Source organism: Myotis daubentonii, chromosome 2 (assembly GCF_963259705.1).
Source record: "Myotis daubentonii chromosome 2, mMyoDau2.1, whole genome shotgun sequence".
In the NCBI taxonomy this organism is placed as follows: domain Eukaryota; kingdom Metazoa; phylum Chordata; class Mammalia; order Chiroptera; family Vespertilionidae; genus Myotis; species Myotis daubentonii.
This window is the reverse complement of record NC_081841.1, coordinates 159,226,961-159,251,885: the sequence shown is the minus strand read 5'-3', so window position 1 is coordinate 159,251,885 and position 24,925 is coordinate 159,226,961. Positions and strand designations below refer to the sequence as shown.

The window sequence follows — 24,925 nt, the reverse complement described above, 5'->3', positions numbered from 1 at the left end:
ATTGTCAAACTGCAGTGGGAAGGTCAGGGAGGGTTGGGGGGCAGGAGGGAGGGGGGTAAGAGATCAACCGAAGGACTTGTATGCATGCATATAAGCATAACCAATGGACATAAGACACTGGGGGGTAGAGGAGGCCAGGGGATTGTCAAGGGCAGGGGGAAAAAAAGGACACATATGTAAAACCCTTTGTAATACTTTAAGCAATAAAACAATAAAAAAATAATAATAAATAAAAATACAAAATTTTAAATTACAAAAAAAAAAAAAATCAATGATGAGAGAGAATCATTGATTGGCTGCCTCCTGCACACCCTCTACTGGGGATTGAGCCTGCACCCTGGGCATTTGCCACTGACCAGAAAAGAACCCAGGACCCTTCAATCCGTAGGTCGTTGCTTTATCCACTGAGCCAAACTGATTAGGGTGACATTACTGAATCTTTCATTAAATATTTTTAATGAGTGTTTCCCTCCCATCTAAAATATTCAAAAACATGATTGCATGTAATCATACAATGCATGAATAGAGCAAAATACAAAACTTATACTAATTAAAAATCTTTTAATTATCTATTATTAGACATTTCAGTTATTTCCAATTTTTTACTGTAATAGATAATACTGTGACATATATCATTAATATAAACCTTTATAAGCATGGCTTATTACTAAATTCCTTTAAATAAAATTACTAGATCAATTTTTTAAGGACATTAAACAGATTACCATGTTGTTCTAACTGCATGAGATTTCCCATTTAAGGATGCTCTTGCCAGCACTTTAAAAACAACAAAAAGACCTATATAAAGGTTTTTTAAAAAAAGTTTAAATTTGCATTTCTTTAATTATTTCTTATCATTTTGCATTTCTTCTTTTGGAAACATTCCATTCCTTCTTTCCACCTATTTATCTGGAAAAGGAACGTAGGTCCTCTTGATAAGAGTGCTTTTAAAAATAAGGACAAATGCAGAGCAAAAGGAACCCTCGTGTACTGTGCTGGTGGGAATGCAGACTGGTGCGGCCACTGTGGAGAACAGTACAGAGTTTCCTCAAAAAACTAAAAATAGAACTCCCATTTGACCCAGTGATCCCACTTCTAGGAATATATCCCAAGAAGCTAGAAACACCATTCAGAAAGGATATATGCTCCTCTATGTTCATAACAGCACAATTTACCAACCCTAAGATTTGGAAACAGCCTAAGTGCCCATCAGCAGATGAGTGGATTAGAAAACTTTGGCACATCTACACAATGGAATACTATGCTGCTGTAAAAAGGAAGGAACTCACCATTTGCAACAGCATGGATGGAGCTGGAGAGCATTATGCTAAGTGAAATAAGTCAATCAGAGAAAGATAAATATCACATAAACTCACTCATTTGTGGAATATAATGAACAACATAAACTGATGAACAAAAACAGATCCAGAGACAGAGAAGCATTGATCAGACCATCAAACCTCAGAGGGAAGGCAGGGGAGGGTGGGGGTAAGGGGGAGAGATCAACCAAAGGACTTGCATGCATGCATATAAGCCTAACCAATGGACACAGACACTAGGGGGGTGAGGGCATGAGGGGGGATGGGGGGTGTTGGGAGGGCAATGGGGGGATAAGGACACATATGTAATACCTTAATCAATAAAGAAAAAAAAATAAAAATAAGGACAGGCCCTTTCTCTTACATAACACAGATATTATTTATAAAGCCTAATATGATATAGGCCTTTACTTATGGAGCTCACCTGCTATGCTAATGAAAGAAAAGTTTGTACATATACCTCCAGTTTTTTCTGATATTTTTCACATTCCAACTGACACTGTGTGAGATTCCTTGCAGTTTCCTCTTGTATAAGCTGAACACGCTCACTTTCAAAAGACTTTAATTTACTTTGATGGAGAAATTCTGTTACTTTGCTTTCTGTACTAAGTTGTAGTTCTCTGTACCTGAAAGAAGAAGGATGGCTATGAGACTTTAAAGAAATCTTGATGATTTACATAAACATAAACATTACTTCTATTTTCCACACCTTCATTTTATTATGCAGTTAATAACATTTATTCAGCAAAGCTCTTGTAAATAATTTAGACAGGCATATGTATGAAAATATGCTAAATCCAGAGAATAAAATATACCAATTAAAAATTTCCTCTAATGCACCTTAATTTCATTCCTTCCATCTAAAAGTAATATTGCCTGTTTATTATTATTATTTTGTAAGATTTTAAAAATAAAAAATGGTAAGAGCAAGTTTCAGTTATATTGCTTAAAATGATTTAATTTCTATATATTTTAAGACCTTCTTAAATCTACAGCATTGTCTCCAAGCTTGCTATTTCATTCTAAGTCTAATCACAAATGGAGAAGAATGGCATAAAATATGTATATTGAACTGCAAATTCTTGAGACACTTATGAAATAAAATTTTAGATCAGCAAAGCATATATATATATACTTGGATATTATAAGAAAACATAATGTACAAATTACAAAGATAAATATATAAGTACAAGTAGTCTACTACAATACAGATAAGGAACATTCTTCATTTCATAGATATAATTAGTAATAAAAATATTTGCTCTTTACAAAATAAATCACCGCACATTATAAATTTAAAAATGTCTCAGGTGGATTATGTTCTAACAGAAAGCAAAACACAGACACATTATACCTTTTTAGAGCTATTCTGAACCCAGGATAAGGTTAAATATGTTACTAAAATTCATTTATTCAAATGTTTATTGAGCTAGTCCATATGCCAAGTAAATATGTATATAATGGTGGACAAAAATTTTCCCCCTTAAAGAATCTAGTTTGCTTGGAAAGACAGGCAAAAAACCCTGAAAATTCGACAGAATATATAAGTGCCTCATGAGGGTAATTCCTGATTTCACTGGGAACATATAGGAAGGAGGCCTAAATTGGTTTGTATAGGTCTGCGTGTGCATGTGCGTGTGCATGTGTGTGTAAGTCAGGAGGAGGTATGGGGTGGGAAGAATTCTAGGAAGAAGAAAGAAGAGTATGGGTATGGTAGGGAAGCAGGGAGCATACTGTTTAATTCATGGTATCTCGCTAAATCCTTAGAGCAGCAGTTCTCAACCTTCCTAATGCCTTGACCTTTTAATACAGTTCCTCATGTTGTGGTGACCCCCAACCATAAAATTATTTTCGTTGCTACTTCATAACTGTAATTTTGCTACTGTTATGAATCGTAATGTAAATATCTGATAAAAAGGATGTATTTTCATTGTTACAAATTGAACATAATTAAAGCTTAGTGATTAATCACAAAAACAATATGTAATTATATATGTGTTTTCCAATGGTCTTAGGTGACCCCTGTGAAAGGGTCATTCGACCCCCAAAGGGGTTGCAACCCACCGGTTGAGAACCACTGCCTTAGAGCAACCATATTAGGTTTTGAAGATGAGGAACCTGAGGCTCAGAGATATAAAATACTTCTTTAACAGGAAGAAACTGCTAGTATATTTTAGGTTAGGTTTCAAATCCAGCTATATTTGACTCTATAGCAATGACCTTTCCACTAATACATAATATATTTAAAAAAAATTTTATTTTTGAAAATATTACATATGTCCCCGTTCCCCCCATTGACCCCCTTCTAGCCCAGAGGCTTCTTACACTATCTTCATATTTTTGGATTCTTTCTTCTTTTTTCTCTTCTGATTGGGTGTTTTTTGCTTCCTCATATTCCATATTGTTGATTTGATTCTCAGAATCCTTCACTCTACTGATGAATCCCTGTAAATTATTATTATTTTTTTTAATTTTATTTTTATTTTTATTTTATTTTATTTTTTTGTGTGTGTGTGTGTTTTTTTTTGTTTTTTTTTTTATTGCTTAAAGTATTACAAAGGGTATTACATATGTATCCATTTTATCCCCCCGCCCTAGACAGTCCCCTAGCCTCCCTTATCACCCCCTGTAAATTATTTTTTATTTCAGTTAGTGAATGCTTCATTTCTGACTGGTCCTTTTTCATATCTTTAATGTTCTCATTAAGGTTCCTGAAATTCTCACTAGGTCCCTTGAAGTTCTCATTAATTCCCTTGAAGCTCTCATTATGTTCTTTGAAGCTCTCAAGAGCACCCTTATAACCATGGTTTTGAACTTAGTATCCAGTAGTTTGCTTGCTTCCATTTCATTTCGTTCTTTTCCTGGAGATTTCTTCTGTTCTTTCATTTGTGATGTTTCTTTGTCTCCACATATTTGGCTGCTTCCCTGTGTTTGTTTCTATGTATTAGGTAGAGCTGTTGATGTCTCCTGGAATTGGTAGAGTGTCCTTTTGTAGTTGGTGTCCTGTAGGGCCCAGTGGCTCAGCCTTTCCAGTCACCTGAGCTGGGCATTCTAAGTGTGCCTGTGTGGGCTGTGTGCCTGTGTGGGCTGTGTGCACTGTCCTGTTGTAGTTGAGCCTGGCTTGCTATTGGCATCACTTAGAAGGATTGACCCCCAGGCCAATGGCTATGAGGACCAACTGTGACTACAGTGGAAGAGCTGTTGTGCAGGAGATACCCCTATGAGGCAAGACTTGCTTTAGTGCTCTCTAAGTCTGCCCCTTGAGTGTGCTACTCGTGGATGTGGTAGGGTTGTAATCTGGCATGGTCTGAAGCTGACCACAGGGTGCACTGGCTCTGGGGCCTCCAGGGAGGTGCAAAGTCAGTTACTTCCTGTGCCCTGCTTGGGGCCACCCCCACAGAGTGATCTGCAGATGACTGCTACTTGTGTTGGACTTGGAGATACCCAGGAGAGGCCACGCTGCGAACCAAGGTAGGCTTCTGCTAGTGCTGGGCCTGGAGTCTCTTACTGAAAGGTATGGGGCATGCTAAGGTCAGCTGCTGCTTGTTTGAAAGATTTCAGAAAAGTCTGAAGCCTGAGCAAGGACAGGCTATTCATATGGAAAGACCACTGCAAACAGCTTGAGTGGGGATGCAAATTGGAGTCATCAGAGCCAAGTGAACAGTGTGAGGCAGGTTGATGGAAATGCAGATATGGCGCCTGCTCTGTGGCAGGGGAGGTCTCAGCATAGGAACAATGACTTCTGCCAGAACTTGTGTCTGGGAGAAAGCTGCCTCCCAGTCCTTGCCCTGATGCCAGACAATGTAGTTCCACCCTGAATGTCCCTGAATCCTTTCAAGATGCTGCCCAAGCATTGGCGCTCAGAGGGAATGAATCCAAGTAAGTCCGTGCACCAGCCCTTTCAGAGGAACACTTGGGTCTCCAGCAGCCTGTGCCACTCAGCCACACTCCCTGCTGGTTTTTACAGCCTGAAGTTATGGGACTTCTCTTTCCGGTACTGGAACCCTGGGTTGGGGGGCCTGGTGTGGAGCTGGGACCTCTTGTTCCAAGAGACCTCTGCAGCCAAGCTATCCCTCCTGATTAAGAAAATGCCATACGTGGGTATTGGACCAGCTTTTTCTGCACCTTCACCCCTCCTGCCAGTCTTGATGTGGCTTCTTCTTTGAATCTCCAGTGGTAGGACTTCCATTCAGCCAGATTTTAGGCAGTTCTGAATGATGGCTATTCTGTGGTTTATTTGTAATTTTGGTCATGAGTTTCCTCAGTTTCAAAGAATGCTCTCCAGGTCCATCCATGCTGTTGCAAATGGTAAGAATTCCTTTTTCTTTTTCTTTTTTCTTTTTTTACTGCAGCATAGTATTCCATTGTGTAGATGTTCCACCATTTTTTAATCCACTCATCTGCTAATGGGCACTTAGGCTGTTTCCAAATCTTAACTATGGTAAATTGTGCTGCTATGAACATAGGGGATCATATATCCTTTCTGATTGGTGTTCTAGTTTCTTAGGATATATTCCTAGAAGTGGGATCACAGGGTCAAATGGGAGTTCCATTTTCAGTTTTTTGAGGAAACTCCATACTGTTCTCCACAGGGACCGCAACAGTCTGCATTCCCACCAGCAGTGCACAAGGGTTCCTTTTTCTTTGCATCCTTACCAGCACTTGTTGTTTGTTGATTTGTTGATGATAGCCATCCTGACAGGCGTGAGATGGTACCTCATTGTTGTTTTGATTTGCATCTCTCGGATGATTAGTGACTTTGAGCATGTTTTCATGTGTCTCCCCATTGACCTTTAGTTGGTGAACTGCTAGGCTGTAGATCTTGTAGTACTGATCTGGGTCTGGCCTCTCCTCCTCAGCACTCACATCTTTGTCAGTGGTGTGGTTGGTGGCAGCAGCACTGGCCTGGCTTAGTTGTTTCTCACTGAGCTTCTTCTGCTTGGCCTCCTCCGCTTTCTTCTGAGCTTTCAGGCATCTCTTTAGCTCATTTTTGGCTCACTGCTGTCCACATTCACCTTAGGCCCTTGCACCATAGCCATCTCTCTGGAGGCCCAAACTGAAAACTCATTGTCCCATGGGCGAGAAGCAGTAAAAATTATTTCACTCAAAAAGTGTGTTAATTCCATATTTTAACTGACATGAAAATGTCCCTGTACTCTGAGAATAAGTTGTTTTATAAATGTATAAAACATGTGAAATCAATACCTAATTTGTATGCTAAGCTATAGAAAACACTAGACACATTACTAAAATAAATTCTGGATAAGTAATTTAGAATGTGATATTGACCTTTAAAATAATTTGTTTTGAAAAGATTAAACTGCAAAGTTTGCCTTCTTATGGATTCAGGACATTGTGAATAATTCTGAGATCAATGCAAACTCCAAGTAAGAAATTAAAGATTTAGCTTTTAGATTCCATCTAGTTTTATTCATTATATGACACTTGAAAGTCACTTTTAGCACTATTCTTTCCTTATATTAAAAAGTTAAATAACAAAGTCATTATCTAGAAATCTCAGAATACTAAGTTTAATAAACTGAAAAGCCTAATGTTAATTCTATAGATCCAATGAAATTTGAAAATACTAAGTTAATGAATTGACAAAACAAATGACAATTATATAAATTAAATAATTCTAAACGATTAACCTATTCCCACATTGTTTATACCATGAAAAAATCTCCCTCAAATAATTATGCCTTTGTACTAATTATCATTTTAATTTGTTAAATTGAACAGTGAAAATGCTGAAGAAACATTCGAGCTGCAAAAACAGTTCCAGCAGCGAGGAGTGGCCAACAATAGCATAACATAACTTGAGAGTTTAAGGTAACTCCCTCTGACTTGTTTTGCAAATATAACCAAATACAACCACAGTTTACTGTGTTGACTCATCGTCTCATTTTATCCTCTTAATGTGAACGTCTTATTTAAATTGAGTCAATATTATTTATATGTTAACAACTTTATGTTTGATATTGTAAGAGGTCAAATTTCCTATAAAGTTAAATTATAATCAGAATCTCTAATTATCCTCACAAGCATCTCATCCCAGGCCCCAAATTTGGCTAGATAATTCTTTATGCTACTTTTGGAACTGGGTACTTCTAGTTTTCTTATGACTCACTCATATATCACATACTACTGGAAAAAATCTATATATATAAAAGGCTAATATGCAAAGTGTCCCCTTGGGAGTTCGAACGGGAGTTTGATTGCTTGCTATGACCTGTGCTGACTACAAGGGGGTGGTGCAGAATGAAGCCCTGGCCCGCAGCCAGCAGCGGGAAAAGGAAGGCCCCAGCTGGCAGCTGGAAGGCCCTGATCGGCCCTGATCACCAGCCAGGCCTAGGGACATTAACCGTGAACAAATTTATTTTTTTTAAAATTGTTTTATTGCTTAAAGTATTACAAAGAGTATTACATATGTATCCTTTTTTTCCCACCCTTGACAATCCCCTGGCCTCCCCTACCCCCCAGTGTCTTATGTCCATTGGTTATGCTTATACGCATGCATACAAGTGCTTCGGTTGATCTCTTACACTCCCCTCCTGCCCCCAACCCTCCATGGCCTTCCCGCTGTAGTTTGACAGTCTGTTCGAGGCTGCTCTGCCTCTGTATCTATTTTTGTTCATAAGTTTATAATGGTCTTTATTATCCATGAATGAGTGAGATCATGTGGTATTTTTCCTTCATTGACTGGCTTATTTCACTTAGCATAATGCTCTCCAGTTCCATCAATGCTGTTGCAAATGGTAAGAATTCCTTCTTTTTTACAGCAGCATAGTATTCCATCGTGTAGATGTACCAAAGTTTTCTAATCCATTCATCTACTGATGAGCACCTAGGCTGTTTCCAGATCTTAGCTATGGTGAATTGTGCTGCTATGAACATAGGGGTGCATATATCCTTTCTGATTGGTGTTTCTGGTTTCCTGGGATATATTCCTAGAAGTGGGATCACGGGGTCAAATGGGAGTTCCATTTTTAGTTTTTTGAGGAAACTTCATACTGTCTTCCATAGTAGTTGCACCAGTCTGCATTCCCACCAGCAGTGCAAAAGTGTTCCTTTTTCTCCACATCGTCTCCGTCTCCAGCACTTGTCGTTTGTTGATTTGTTGATGATAGCCATTCTGACAGGTGTGAAATGTTACCTCATTGTTGTTTTGATTTGCATCTCTCGGATGATTAGTGACTTTGAGCATGTTTTCATATGTCTCTTGGCTTTCTGAATGTCCTCTTTTGAAAAGTGTCTATTGAGGTCCTTTGCCCATTTTTTTTATTGGATTGTTTATCTTCCTTTTGTTAAGTTGTATGAGTTCCCTATAAATGTTGGAAATTAAACCCTTATCAGTGATAACATTGGCAAATATGTTCTCCCATGCAGTTGGCTTTCTTGTTGTTTTGTTAATGGTTTCTTTTGCTGTGCAGAAGCTTTTTTTTTTTATGTAGTCCTGCTGGGGTCCAACCCCAGCAGGTCCAGGGGTCCCCAAAGGTGTGGACGGAGTCGGCGAAGAAGGAATGACACAGAGGCAGCGTTCAGTTGATCAGCATGGTTGGGTTCTCTTGCCTGGTTCTATTGCCAGGTTCTATAGGTTCTCCATTATGCCGGGGTCCAACCCCAGCAGGTCCAGGGGTTCCCAAAGGCGTAGACGGAGTCGGCGAAGAAGGAAGGACACGGAGACAGTGTTCAGTTGATCAGCAGCCTAGCCAGGATCTCCAGCCAAGTTCTGGTCTGGATCTCCAGAGAGTTCTGCTTCGGATCTCCAGCGAGGTTCTGTAGCCATGTTCCCTCGCTAGGTACTTCAGCCAGGTTCTGTCCAGGTTCTCCAGCCAGGTTCAGTCACCAGGTTCTAGTCAGGTTCTCTTGCCAATTTCTGTAGTCAGGTTCAGTCCAGGATCTTTTGCCATGTTCTCTCGCTAGGTTCTGTCTCTAGGTTCTATCCAAGATCTTTTGCCATGTTCTCTCCAGCGAAGTTCTTCTGTCTCTAGAGAACGTTCTGTGTAGGTTCTGTGCCTAGGTTCTGAGTGTAGGTTCTGTGTTCTGAGTTCTGTCTCTTGCTGTCTTGTTACATCTGTATTTATACCAGTTGATTCAATCCTATCAATCTCTATTACAAAGGTTAGGGCGTTTCTTATCTCCATTCCAGGGAGTAAAGATTATGTAGCTTAAGCATGATTGTTTGTAGCAAGGATGGACCGGCTCCCGACATAGTCCCATTTGTTTATTTTCTCTTTAGTTTCCAATGCCCCAGGAGCTGTATCGGTGAAGAAATTGCTTCGGCATATGTCTGAGATTTTGTTGCCTTTGGATTCTTCTAGTATTTGTTTGGTTTCCCGTTGTACAGTTAAGTCCTTTATCCATTTTGAGTTTATTTTTGTGTATGGTGTAAGTTGGTGGTCTAGTTTCATTTTTTTTTTGCATTTATCTGTTCAATTTTCCCAACACCATTTATTGAAGAGACTATCTTGACTCCATTGTATGTTCTTGCCTCCTTTGTCAAATATTAATTGAACATATTGGCTCGGGTCGATTTCTGGGCTCTCTATTCTATTCCATTGATCTATATGTCTGTTCTTGTGCCAGTACCAGGCAGTTTTGAGAACAGTGGCTTCGTAATACAGCTTGACATCTGGTACTGAGATCCCACCTAGTTTGTTCTTTCTCAGGATCGCTGCAGCTATTCGGGGTCTTTTTTTTTTTTTTTAATTAAATCTTTATTGTTCAGATTATTACATTTGTTCCTTTTTTTTCCCCCCATAACTCCCCTCCTCCCAGTTCCCGCCCCACCCTCCGCCCTCACTCCCCACCCACTGTCCTCATCCATAGGTGCACGATTTTTGTCCAGTCTCTTCCCACATCTCCCACACCCCTTTCCCCCCCAAGAATAGTCAGTCCATTCCCTTTCTATGTCCCTGATTCTATTATAATCAACAGTTCATTCTGTTCATCAGATTATTTATTCACTTGATTCTTAGATTCACTTGTTGATAGATGCATATTTGTTGTTCATAATTTGTATCTTTACCTTTTTCTTCCTCTTCCTCTTCCTCTTCTTAAAGGATGCCTTTCAGCATTTCATATAATCCTGGTTTGGTGGTGATGAACTCCTTTAGCTTTTCCTTATCTGTGAAGCTCTTTATCTGACCTTCAATTCTGAATGATAGCTTTGCTGGATAAAGTAATCTTGGTTGTAGGTTCTTGGCATTCATCACTTTGAATATTTCTTGCCACTCCCTTCTGGCCTGCAAAGTTTCTGTTGAGAAATCAGCTGACAGTCGTATGGGTATTCCCTTGTAGGTAACTGAGTTTCTTTCTCTTGCTGTTTTTAAGATTCTCTCTTTATCTTTTGCTCTTGGCATTTTAATGATGATGTGTCTTGGTGTGGTCCTCTTTGGATTCCTTTTGTTTGGGGTTCTCCGCGCTTCTTGGACCTGTAAGTCTATTTCTTTCACCAGGTGGGGGAAGTTTTCTGTCATTATTTCTTCAAATAGGTTTTCAATATCTTGCTCTCTCTCATCTTCTGGCACCCCTATAATTCTGATGTTGGTACGCTTGAAGCTGTCCCAGAGGCTCCTTACACTATCCTCGCATTTTTGGATTCTTTTTTCATTTTGCTTTTCCGGTTGGATGTTTTTTGCTTCCTCACATTTCAAATCATTGACTTGATTCTTGCGCTCCTCTGGTCTGCTGTCGGGCGTCTGTATAATATTCGTTATTTCAGTCTGTGTGTGCTTAATTTCTAGTTGGTTCCCCAATATAAGATCGAGGGTCTTATTAGTTTTCGTGTAGATCTCATTAAGTTTATCGGCAGCTTCTAAACAGTTCTTGAGAGACCTTAATAGTGTGGTTCTGAACTCTATTTCTTCCATTGACAATTTTGTCCTGTTTCTTTGTCTCCGCATTTTGTTATGCTTCCTTGGTGCACCCCCTAGTGGTCTTTGTTCGCAGTCTTATAGATAAATCTTGATTGTTGTAGCTAATTCCAGGGAGGGTTTGACCTCCAGGCCAAGTGGCTATGAGAATCAGCTGTGTCAGCAGTGAGAGAACTTCTGTCCTCTAGGGAGGTGTTAATCTAGCCTTTGCCTGAGGCTATCCGGCAAATGGTTCTGCGCTGGGCTTGGGCGGGGCAGGTCGCACAGGATCAACAGGGTGGACCGGAGAGAGCAGTTATGGCGGCTCTCAGTCCTGTCCCAAGGGGCTCTGCCTCTCTGAGTCCCAGCACCTGCTGCAAAGCTCGGAGAGAAAGCTGCACTTGCTCTGACCGAAGCCAGACAGTTCGGGGTCTTTTTTTATTCCAGATGAATTTTTGGAGAGTTCGTTCTAGGTCTGTGAAACAGACCGTTGGTATTTTAATGGGAAGTGCATTGAAGCTTTGGGTAGTATGGACATTTTAATGATGTTGATTCTACCAATCCAAGAACATGGCATGTTCTTCCATCTGTTTATGTCTTCCTCTATATCTTTTTTCAACGTCCTGTAGTTTTCTGAGTAGAGGTCTTTTACCTCTTTAGTTAAGTTTATTCCTAGGTATCTTAATTTTTTTTGGTGCGATGGCAAATGGGATTGATTTTTTTAGTCTCTCTTTCTGTAAGTTCACTATTGGTGTATAGAAATGCCATAGATTTCTTGGCGTTAATTTTGTATCCTGCTACATTGCCAAATTCATTTATTAAGTCTAATAGTTTTTTGATGGAGTCTTTAGGGTTTTTTATGTATAATATCATGTCATCTGCAAATAAGGACAGTTTGACTTCTTTTCCAATTTGGATGCCTTTTATTTCTTCTTCTTGTCTAATTGCAATGGCTAATACTTCCAGTACTATGTTGAACAGGAGTGGTGAGAGTGGGCATCCCTGTCTTATTCCTGTTCTTAGGGGAAATGGTGTTAGTTTTTGTCCCATTGACTATGATGTTGGCTGTGGGTTTGTCATATATGGCTTTTATTATGTTGAGGTATGATCCTTCTATTCCTACCTTGCTGAGAATTTTTATTTATCGATTCAGCCACTCGATGTCTTCTGATTGGAGCATTTAGTCCATTTACGTTTAAAGTTATTATTGAAAGGTACTTGTTTGTAGCCATTTCTATTTTTTGTGCCTGTTTTCTTTCTTAGCTTTTTATTTCTTCTTTTTACACCAGTCCCTTTAGCATTTCGTGCATTGCTGGCTTGGTGGTGATAAACTCCCTTAGCCTTTTTTTGTTTGTGAAGCTTCTTATTTCCCCTTCAATTTTGAATGATAGCCTTGCTGGATAGAGTATTCTTGGATTCAGTCCTTTGCTTTGCATCACTTTGTAAATTTCCGTCCATTCTTTTCTGGCCTGATGTGTTTCTGTTGAGAAATCATTGGATAATCTAATGGGAGATCCCTTGTATGTAACTTTCCGTCTCTCTCTTGCAGCCTGTAAGATTCTCTCTTTGTCCTGAACATTTGCCATGGTAATTATGAAGTGTCTTGGTGTGGGTCTTTTCGGGTTCACCTTGTTTGGGACTCTCTGTGCTTGTGTGACTTTTTACTTCCCCACCTCAGGGAAGTTTTCTGATATTATTTCTTCCAATAGGTTTTCTAACCCTTGTTCCTCTTTCTGTTGTTCTGGCACCCCTATTATTCGTATGTTGTTTTGTTTCATGGTGTCCTATAGCTCCCTTAGGCTCTCCTCCTGTCTTTTAATTTTTTTCTCCAATTGCAGTTCAGTTTGGGTGTGTTTTGCTTCCCTGTCTTCTTTTTTTTAAAAATATATTTTATTTATTTTTTACAGAGAGGAAGGGAGAGAGATAGAGAGTTAGAAACATCGATGAGAGAGAAACATCGATCAGCTGCCTCCTGCACATCCCCTACTGGGGATGTGCCCGCAACCCAGGTACATGCCCTTGACCGGAATTGAACCTGGGACCTTTCAGTCCATAGGCCGACGCTCTATCCACTGAGCCAAACCAGTTTTGGCCCTGTCTTCTAATTTGCTAACTCGGTCCTCCGCTTCTCCTAGTCTACTGTTGAACCTTTCCATGGTGGTTTTTTTTTTTTTTTTTTTAAATATATTTTATTTATTTTTTACAGAGAGGAAGGGAGAGAGATAGAGAGTTAGAAACATCGATGAGAGAGAAACATCGATCAGCTGCCTCCTGCACATCTCCTACTGGGGATATGCCCGCAACCCAGGTACATGCCCTTGACCGGAATCGAACCCGGGACCCTTCAGTCCGCAGGCCGGCGCTCTATCCACTGAGCCAAACCGGTTTCGGCCCATGGTGTTTTTTATTGCAGCTATATCACTCTTCATTTCTTCTTGGTTCTTACATAATTTGTTGATTTTTTTTTCATCCGTTTCTTTTTGTTTCTTACATAAGTTGTTCATTTTTTTCATCCGTTTCCTCTTGCTTCTTACATAAGTTGTTGATTTTTTCCTCCATCCGGTTTATGCATTCTAGGACCCTTAATCTGAATTCTTTTTCTGTCATGCTGAATGCTTCTGTTTCACTTAGCTGCTCTTCTGGCGAGTCCTCCTTTTCTTTCCTTTGGGGGTTTCTTTGTCTACCCATGTTTGATCGCACCGACATATCTAAATGTTGAGTCGTTCAGGGGCTGCTCCTTGGGTGGCAGTGGGTCAATACAGAGAAAATACTGTGGTTTAGAAGAATACATGGGAGGAGGTAGTCACGGATGAACCACTAAGTCCTTTATGTGAGGAGGTAATTTAATTCTAAATTCTGAAGCAAATAGGACAGAGACTGCTGATAAACTTTCAACATGTAAAAAGAATGCTTTGAAACAGAGTTGGGCCTGAATCTCCAGATTGAATACCTTAGGTGGATGGCGGATTTTGCTGTGGGACATTGGAGTTATCAAGGGCAGAGGCTGACATCTCTAATCCACTGAGAATCAATCTTTCTGACAGGTGTTTTAGACTCCTCTTTCACCTTATTTTTTTAATGAGGCCTCCCTGCGTTTGATATCCAATTCCCCTAAATTATTCATTTTGGTTGAGCTAATAACTAATCCACACCTAACTACTTTGTACTTGCTATTTCAATTTCAGGGGATACACTCATTTTCATTCTGTTTACAAAATGTTGGTTGTATTTCTAGGCCTGTACCACATATTTGAAATGCCTCCAGATGAGTAATGGAATGATAGTTAACCAAATCCTAAGATTCACTTACTCCAATTAAGAACTGAGCAAAAAACTGTTTGTTTGAATTTTCTGCTCCTGTGGCTGAGGAAAGCCAATGGTCTTAGGTTAAAATGCTAAACCACTGACTTTTCAAGTCTCTCTAAAGTTTTTTTTTCTTGTTCTCAATAGTACATCTATATCTATATATCTAAAACACAGAACAACCATCATCCAGAACCGCCTAACAGCTGGCTGAATGGAAGTTCTATGACTAGAGAAATAAAGAAGAAAGCACACTGAGACTGATAGGAGGGGTGGAGGCATGGAATGGGCTGGACCGGCACCCGCATGTACCTGTTTTTTAATCACGAGGGAAATTATCTCTGTGGAGGCTTCCGTGAGGAGCAAGAGGTTCCATCCCTACACCAGACAACCAGCCCAAGCTCCCAAAGCTTGGAAGGGAAGTCCCCACAACTACGGGCTGTAAAAATACTGAAGCTTAGTGACCCAGAGGCTGCCAACAGCCCAAGTGTCCCTTTGAAGGGCTGGCAAATGAACTAAAATTATAAGGTCCTGCTTCCTCTGAGCTCCAGCACCAGAAGATGTTGGGGGACCCAGACATATACCAGGAGGAACTGGATTGTCTGGCATTGGGGCAGGAACTCGGGGGCAGCTTCTCCCAGACTGGGGTGCTTGCAAGGATCATTGTTCGTATTGTGGGACCTACCCTGTTGCAGGGCTGACTGGTACCCATATCTGAATTTCCATCAACGTGGCCCACACTGTTTGCTCTGCCCTGGTGACTCCCTGAGACCCCACCCCACCCAATTTGCAGCCCACCCAAGCATTTTGCAGCAACTTTTCCATATGAATGGCCTGTCCTGCCTCAGGCTTCAGACTTCCCTAAAATCTCTCAAACAAGCTGCAACTGATGTCAGTGTGCTCCAAACCTAACAATAAAAGTACCAAGACCTGGCATTAGCACCAGTCTGCTTTGCTTCACAGCTGGGTCATGCCTGGGTACCTCTAAACTCAATACAAATAGCTCCTGCAGGGTAGCCCCAGGCTGTGGCTAACTTTATACCTTCCTGGAGCCCTCACAACCAGTGTACCTGGTGGACAGCTTCAGACCATAGCAGATTACAACTCTACACATCTACAAGCGACATATGCAAGGAGCAGACTCAGTGGGCACCAAAGCCTCACTGAAGCAAGTCCTGTCCCATACAGGTGTTTTCTGCACAACAGCTCTCCCACTGTAGTTGCAGTGGGTCCTCTTCACAGACAATTTGGCCGGGAGGTCAATTCCTCCTAGAGACACTAATAGCAATCAAGGCCCAACTACAAGACTGTGCACACAGCCTACATGGGCCCACCTAGAGTTCCCAGCTCAGGTGATGGGAGAGGCTGAGCCACGGGGCCCTACAGGATACCTACTACACAAGGCCACTCTACCAATTCCAGGAGACACAGCAGCTCTACCTAATACGTGGAAACAAATACAGGGAAGCACCAAAATATGTAGAGACAAAGAAACATCTCAAATGAAAGAAACAAAACCAAGCAAATTACTGGATATAGAGTTCAAAACCATGGTTATAAGGTTAATCAAGATCTTCACGAGAGCTTCAATGAACTTAATGAGCCTTTCAAGGATCTTAGTGAGAATATCAAAGACATGAAAAAGGACCAGTCAGAATTTAAGCATACAACAACTGAAATAAAGAATAATTTACAGGAATTCAACAGTAGAGTACAAGATTTTGAGAATCAAATCAATGATTTGGAATATGAGGAAGCAAAAACCACTCAATCAGAAGAGCAAAAAGAAAATGAATAAAAAAATATAAAGATAGTGCATGGAGCCTCAGGGACAACTTCAAGGATACCAACATTTGCATTATGGGGTGGCAGAAGGAGAAGAGAGAGTGCAAGATATTGAAAATCTATTTGAAGAAATAATGACAGAAAACGTTCCCTACCTAGTGAAAAAAATAGACTTACAAGTCCAGGAAGTACAGAGAGTCCCAAATAAGAGGAACCCCAATAGGCCCACACCAAGACACATCATAATAAAAATGCTAAGGGTTAAAGACCATGAGAGAATCGTAACACACTGCAGACGGATCATGAGAATTCTTGCTTCATATTACACAATGTTTTACAAAGTATCATACTCTAAAAAGATATTAGCTTGCAAGAACATCTAATAAATAACTTTAAACAATAGTATTTAATTTTAAAGTGTGCCTTTAACATTTATGTAAAATGTTTTTTGTACTTGTTCAATAGATACTTATCTGGCTACTGGGTAAAGCTAGCAATAAAATTACTGGTCCAGCAAGAGAAAAGCAGTTAGTTACCACAAAGGGAGCACCCATATGACTGTCAACAGAAACTTTGCAGGGCAGAAGGGAGTGGCAAGAAATACTCAAAATGATGAATAGTGAGAACCTACAACCAAGATTACTCAACCCAGCAGAGCTATCATTTAGAATTGAAGGTCAGATAAAGAGCTTCTCAATCAAGACAAAGCTAAAGGAGTTTATAACTACCAAACCAGTATTACATGAAATATTGAAGGGAGAAGAAGAAGAAAGAAGAAAGAAGAAGGAGAAGGAGAAGAAAAAGAAGACGAAGAAGATGGAGGAGGAGGAGAAAGAAGAGGAGGGGGAGGAGCGGAAGAAGAAATAGAATATATGAACAATAAAATGACAATAAATACATATCTATCTACAATTGATTCTAAAAATCAAAATAAACAAACAAGAAATCTAATGAACAAAATAAACTGATTAATAAAATATAGTCAGAGGCATGGAAACATGGAACAGACTGACGAGTCTCAGAGGGAAGGAGAGTGGGAGGGGGTGGAAAGAGATTAACCAAAGGCCTTATATGCACCTATGGACACAGACAATAGGGTGGTGAAGGCCTTGGGGCGGGAACCAGTTGGAAGGCGGTAAGGGGGAGGGGAAAGGGTGACATCTGTAATACTCGCAATAAAAAATCTTACCTGATATGTATAAAATATGGTTTCCCCACATCCTCACCAACATCTGTTATTATCATATATAAACATGTTTGCTACGTACATTATATGTGAACCATCCCTCCAAATAGATTTTCTACCCTTTTGCCCTGATATTATAACTTAAAATTTTTCCTATGCTCTTAAACCTCTTTCATAACTATTAGTTTACTGTCACCATAATTTTTCATTCTTTTTTTTAAAAAATATATTTTATTGATTTTTTACAGAGAGGAAAGGAGAGAGATAGAGAGTTAGAAACATCGATCAGCTGCCTCCTGCACACTCTCTACTGGGCATGTGCCCGCAACCAAGGCACATGCCCTTGACCGGAATTGAACCTGGGACCCTTGAGTCCACAGGCCGACGCTCTATACATTGAGCCAAACCGGTTAGGGCTAATTTTTCATTCTTAATTATTCCACTATAGTAATACATTTAGCTTCTCCCCAATTTCCCACACTAAATATCAGTACCTATCTGATGCTAAGGGTTATATTCTTAATAAAGTCAGAATTTCCAAAAACAAAATACATCTTTGAAGGAAGAAGACCATTATAATTAAAGGCTGCTCTAAGGACTGAGATAAAGTAACCATACTGAGCATTGCTGGGATGTGTGTGGAAAAACACAGAAGCCCAACCGTGCCTATTTTGTTGAAAGATATTATCATTTGGATCCATATATTCTGATGTGTTTCTTTAAAAAAAAAATAAACTTGACACATTACTTACATACATATTTAGACATGTATCATGGATACATCAAAACCATATAAGGATATTTTCAGTTATATAAAAAGAAAAAGAAGATCATTCCTGAAGAAATGATATCACTATAGGTAAAAATATCTGAGAGAAGGGAGGTTGGAAAAAGAAGTTAGTTGTTTTTACATTACACAGTTTAACTTAAAACACTAATTTTAGTAAAGGCAACTAATATTTTTGATATGAGGAATTTTAAAAAATGAAAAATTAAGTACTTCCCACTTAAATAATTTTGGCTGAGATCTATTTTCCTTCTTACAACACAGTTATTAGCCAAGTAAGAGATGAAGTATTTATGACATCATCAATGTCTAGTAAATTAAGTCTTTGGTTGATTACTTTTTTAATATCCTGAAAACATTTTAAAAAGGATCTCTGAACCCAGAAATAAGCACCCCTGCTCTACCATACCCAAGTTATAATTTCTAATCTGTTACTTTAAAAGAGCAAACAATTTTTTATGTAGTTTTAATATATTTCATAAAGTATCAAATTAAAGTACATTTATATAAATACAATTTACAACTGAATTTTGAAAGGTAGATTTGTGAAAATCTATTTCTTTAAAAAGAACTTTTCATATCACTATACTATATCTTTAATATTTAAATGTGATAGAGCTTCCATTTGACCCTGTGATCCCACTTCTAGGAATATATCCCATGAAACCAGAAACACCAATCAGAAAGGATATATGCATCCCTATGTTCATAGCAGCACAATTTACAATAGCTAAGATTTGTAATCAGCCTAAGTGCCCATCAGCAGATGAGTGGATTAAAAACCTTTAGCACATCTACACAATGGAATACTATGCTGCTATAAAAAGGAAGGAACTCCTACCATTTGCAACAGCATGGATGGAGCTGGAGAGAATTATGCTAAGTGAAATAAGTCAGTCAGGGAAAGATAAATATCACATGCTCTCACTCATTTGTGGATTATAATGAACAACATAAATTTATGAACAAAAACATATGTAGAGACAGAGAAGCATCAATCAGATGCTCAAAACTCAGAGGCAAGGTAGGGGAGGATGGGGGTGAGGGAGAGAGACCAACCAAAGGACTTGTATACATGCATATAAGCATAAGCGATGGATGTGGACAACAGGGGGTGAGGGTGAGGGCAGGATTGGGGGGATGAGGGGACATTGGGGGGATAAGGACACATTTGTAATATCTTAATCATCAATAAAGGAAAAAATGTAAAAAAAATATTAAAGAGAAAAAAATTTTAACAAATAAAATGAAATAAAAATTAAAAATAAATAAATATGATGGTTATATTCTTCAATTATATCAATTTACTAGTATTTATCAGTTGGAAAGGAGAGTAGATCAGAACCTCCTGTTGTCCAGATAACATACCAGCTTTGTATATTGTAATATACCCATCTAGTGGGATGTATTTGTTTTCGTTTCTAATAGAGAAGCACTGGATGTAATGAAAGAAACTGGTAGGTGTATGTTAAACATGTGAAAGTTCTAAAGGTAGAAAACACGTTAAGAATAGTTGATGTATGTTAGAAAAGACACGTAAAATTGCTTTCCTTTCATTGACAGAAAGAGTTCTAGTAACTAGTCTTTCTCTTTCAATTGTGAAATTTTCTAAACTGAAAAGAAAGCAGGTAGAGAAACTTGTAAAACTATGATCAGTGTTACAACAATGATTACTATAGGACAAGCAAAAGGAATTTAAAAGGCATTTGGTTATTTGTCCAAATGTTTCAGCCATTTAGATGATTCCTTCAACCAGTTCACTTCTCAGCTGTAATACTACATCTGTCATTTTTGGCTTACAAATGAATTCTTAAATGAATGTGAGAGATCTTTTTTTGTAGAGTTAAAAACGCTGAGTATGCTTAACAACTGTACCGTGGATTTATAAGAATTTCAAGCATGTATTTAGAGTAATTCAATGCATCTATCATATCATGATCAAATAAAATATATATTATTATTAATAAAATAAATAATATGTAGTGATATTTGGCCTGCCTATAAAGGCAAAAAATACATACTGCAGGTATGTGAAGATAAAATTACTTAAATGAAACAAATATAATGAAAGGAATATTGCCTTAAAATAAATCAAAGTATGCATGAGATAAAATTAGAGTAAAATATTTTGACGGTTCTTGAATGAGCAGCTCTTTTCCCTTTTGTGGCAAAATGACAACAAACACTTAAAATTCAGCTTGAACTATCCTTTGAACTAAGAGTATTTATTATCAGTGCTTCACAGAACTCAAAACTATTTCATGCTGCTTTTAATATATACCTCAGAGTGTTGGTCTACATTAAAGAAAAAAATTAATATATATGTGTGTGTATATATATATATATATATATATATATATATATATATATATATATATTTCTGAAAAAGTCATAAGACCTCTGTTTTCCTTTCAGTTTTGCTGTGAACCTAAAACTACTGTAAGAAAAATGAAGTCTTTAAAAAAGTCATAAGAAAAAGTATTTTTTTTTCTGGGGGGGGGGGATGCAGAATGAAGAATAATCATGGTTTTGTCCTATTTTCCTATATTATATAGATTTTAAAACAGTCAATTTGCTACACACACAAAATACTGTAAAGGCCAAAAAGGATGTAAAAGTCATTTATTTAGACCAACTCCTATTAACAGGCAAACACTATAGATCTTAACTTATACAAATCAGTGTTCTGAAAGTGAGTTTAAAAATTCCATAACTCTAGGAAACTCCTAAATAGGAATATAGAAACCAGAGTCCTGAGTTCAAATCCATGACAGTTTGGTAGTAGAGCAAGACTTCTTTTCTTTGGCAAGGGGGAGGATGATTCCTGAGCTTGATTTTATCTAGCCTAACCAGGAATGACCATCAGGAGCGTTTGTGGAGCTTATGAGAAGTACAGATGCCATGGCTCCACCTTAGATCTACTGAATTGAAATCGTAGAAGATATACTTGGAAATGTTGAATTCTGGGTGATTAAATGAGCTAACATAAGTAAAATGCTTACAAGAGTTTCTTCCATAAGTAAAACATAAGTTACTCAAGTGCAAGAATCTTGCTTAATGCCTCTTTGGATTCTAGAACCTAGTGTTTTACTTGATAAATTATAATCCTATCTAATAATAATCAAACATGGTAATTGACCATACCTTCGCTACGCCTCCCATTGGCTAATCAGCATGATATGCAAATTAACCACCAACAAAGATGGCGGCTAATTTGTATACTGCAGGCAGGGCGGGACAGCGCGAGCCGCCAGTGCGCCCGCCATCAAGGGCAGGCCGGCCCAACAGGCCGGCCCCAGAAGACCCGATCTGGTCCACGGCGGCAAGGCAGCCCGGCCCCAGAAGCCCCAGAAGCCGCCTGATATGGCAGTAACTCTATCAGTAAGCACTCTGAAAGTCAGTGGCATAAATGCACCAATTAAAAGACAGATTCTAAGGGTGAATCAAAAACAAAACCCACTTTAAATATAGACACATATAGATTAAAAGTAAATGAATTAAGCTGCAGCCTGTTTTGCTCAGTGGATAGAGCATTAGCCCGTGGACTGAAGGGTCCCAGGTTCATTTCCAGTCAAGGGCATCTACCTCAGTTGCTGGCTTGATCCCCAGTCCCTATCAAAGCATGTGCAGGAGGCAACCAATCAATGTGTCTCTCCCTTTCCCTTCACTCTCTCTAAAATTCAATGGAAAAATATCCTTGAGTGAAGATTAACAAAAACAAAGTAAATGGATTAAGTAACATTAAAGAGATTATAAGAAAAATATATTCCAAATTTTGTTAGTTGTATAATGGTTATGTTTAAATTATTAACACCTAATAAATTGGGTGAAGGGTCCATATAATATGCTGTAGTATTTTATAGTTTTTTTTTACACGTATGAGATTATTTCAAATTAAAATATTAAAAAATTAAAAATTAATAGAATATTAATTGAAATGTATCTGCATTACATGAAAAATCTCCTAATTGCTTCTAGCATAATTTATTAAATTGTGCTAAAATTTACCAGGGTTCAATTAAAAAATATCTTAATTCTAAATGACATAATAGAAAATATATATAGTGCAGTTATAAGCACTTATCTAAAAATAAAAATTTAAAGAAGTGAATTTAAGGAAGGGATTAGCCAAAGAAAATATATGCACAACCCATGAACACAGACAACAGTATGGTGATGACCAGAGAGAAGTGGGGGGCAAGAGCTGAGTAGAGGGGGCAAAAGGGGGGAAATAGGGACATCCTATATAATAATAATAAAAGGCTAATATGCACATTGACTGAATGGCCGAATGACCGGTTGCTATGATGCGCACTGGCCACCAGGGGGCAGATGCTCAATGCAGGAACTGCCCCCTGGTGGTCAGTGCACTTCCATATGAGCCAGAAGCTGGCTCATGGCTGGCCAGCGCAGAGGTGGTGGCAGGAGCCTCTCCCACCTCCGTGGCAGCACTAAGAATGTCCAACTAACGGTTTAGACCCGATCCCTTGGGGGCCTAAGCCTTTAGTTGGACATCCCCTGAGGGCTCCCTGGCTGCCAGAAGGATGTCTGACTGCAAGCTTAGGCCTGATCCCCCAGGGAGTGGGCCTAAGTCGACAGGTGGACATCCCCCAAGGGGTCCTGAACTGTGAATGGGCACAGGCCAGACTGAGGGATCCCGCCCACCCCCCCCCCCCCGCGCCGAGTGCACAAATTTTTGTGCACCGGGCCTCTAGTCCCTTAATAAATCTTTACTGAATGAGATGACTGGAGTCATAGTAACCATTTATGGTATTATAAAATTAAAATTACTAAATATTTCAAGCTAAGATAGAAAACATTAAAATCTTATAAACTGATCTGATAAGGAACACTCTTTTCTGAAAAATGAAAAACATCAGTGCATTAAGATGATTATTTCCAGGTTTCGTTGTCAGTTTAAGATGAAAACAAATTACAGGGAATGGAATAAAAAATATAAAAGAAAGAAACCGAAATGATTATAGGATAGGTATGACAGAGCTACTAGAGAGATTAAAGTTTCTAAAAACGTGCAGTTTGACTAATGGCTAACATGAAAGAAGCAGACATGACAACATTCTAAATACATTTTAAAAATAGAAACACAAAAGAGGGAGCAAAGTTAGATATATCTTAGATATATCTAAGTTCTATAATGAGTTAAAGTTATTGCAAAATATATAAACAATTATAAGAATATAAGTGCAACTCACTAGCCTACCTATAAAACTATAATAAATTCTATCGTGAGGGTATGTAAAACAGAATCAAAGAAGAAAAACTATGAGAAGAACTAAATCACTTTGTTAGGTCTACTCCCCCATCTCTAAATTTCTCTCATTAGACTTAACAGACTAAGTAACTGTTTATTAGGTTTTCTATAAAATATTATTTTAGGATTTTAAACAAGTGGATATAAAATATAATATTAGGCTGATAGCACAGTGAGATAACACATATTATGATCATATTTTTATTTCTATAGCCATTTATCAAATGAGAAAGCTTATAAAATTCCAGAAGATATCTACATACCTAGGTATCTATTTAACCATATTTTTATGGCTATAAACATGACAGGATATAAATGAAATAATAAAGTACCTAATATAATAAAAAACTCAATAAACATTAATTGAATAAAAATTTTAAACATTTAAACATCCTACATTATTACTTTGAAGAAATGCCTTCTCTTCTTAAATAGTTTCTTGGGCCTCACTTTTCTTCCCATACTTTCCCAAGCCTTCTCATCCTCCTCTAGGCTGGTGGAAAGTTGGCACTTTGGTTAATGCCCTGCTTCCTCCTCCTTTTCATTCACTTGCTACTGTAAACAAGACCCAACGCAGTGGGTTCTGAGAGACTTGTGACAAAAAGTCAGAGATGAATCGTAAAGGCATTTTCTCAGAGAAAATCTGAATTGGCATGACTCTTTGTCAGTATGTGTAGAGATCAATACAAAAGAAAGGAGCCTAACATTTTAGCACTTTATCTTTGTATTTGCTTTCTGTGTTTGTGTTTGTATTCTTCATTTAATCATCTCTAAAACTCTACCAAAGAATATTGGATTGTTCTCTTTTTAGAGGTAAAAAAACCCCCGAAACTCAGAAAAGTTAGCAATTAAGTAGAAAAGCTGGAATTTGTACCCATGACTGCCTCAAATTTCTGGGCTCTTACATTGTAACATCCCATATCCAAGAGAGAAAACAAAATTAAAAATATTCAAAGCATGTATTAAAAACACATACACAATCTCTACCAACACACCACTGGCAGGTAAGAGTGTACAGACACAACTAAAGGAAGAAGGCAGTACAGACAAAGGTCACGACTGAAAGGTGAACAAAGAGAACAGGTGAGGGGTCTCCACAAAAAGAGTCAAACACACAAAGGCGCGGCAAGGGTAGAGGAAACCTGTGTTTGGGTCAGAGGTTAAGGAGGTTCAGATCATTAGAGGTTGTTAACGGATGTCCTAGAAGGAAGTCTAGAGAAAAGGTATTTTGTTTTCGACTGAGTTGGCTCTGTGTCCTACCAATACTTAAGAGTATCAGTGTGACTGTAATATAAGGCCTAGGTACTTTTGAGTACTTATGGAATCTCTCCCATTGGGTATCCTCTCAATCACTTTACTTTAAACTGTATAATACTGTTCAGGAAGACACACTGGCTTAGAAAGACCATAATCAAT

At 38.5% G+C, this 24,925-nt stretch overlaps 1 protein-coding gene across 2 annotated transcripts in view; it reads right to left on the bottom strand.

Annotated features, from left to right (window-relative positions):
- The window catches only part of PIBF1 (progesterone immunomodulatory binding factor 1), a 237,935-nt gene that overhangs the window by 117,142 nt on the left and 95,868 nt on the right, over positions 1–24,925 (bottom strand). The window contains exon 11 of one of the 2 annotated variants that reach the window (XM_059684820.1): positions 1,780–1,945. The exons of the other annotated variant lie outside the window; for it this stretch is intronic. Coding sequence (XP_059540803.1) covers positions 1,780–1,945 — 166 coding nt within the window. The remainder of the gene's footprint in view (positions 1–1,779; positions 1,946–24,925) is intronic. 2 annotated transcript variants of the gene reach the window in all.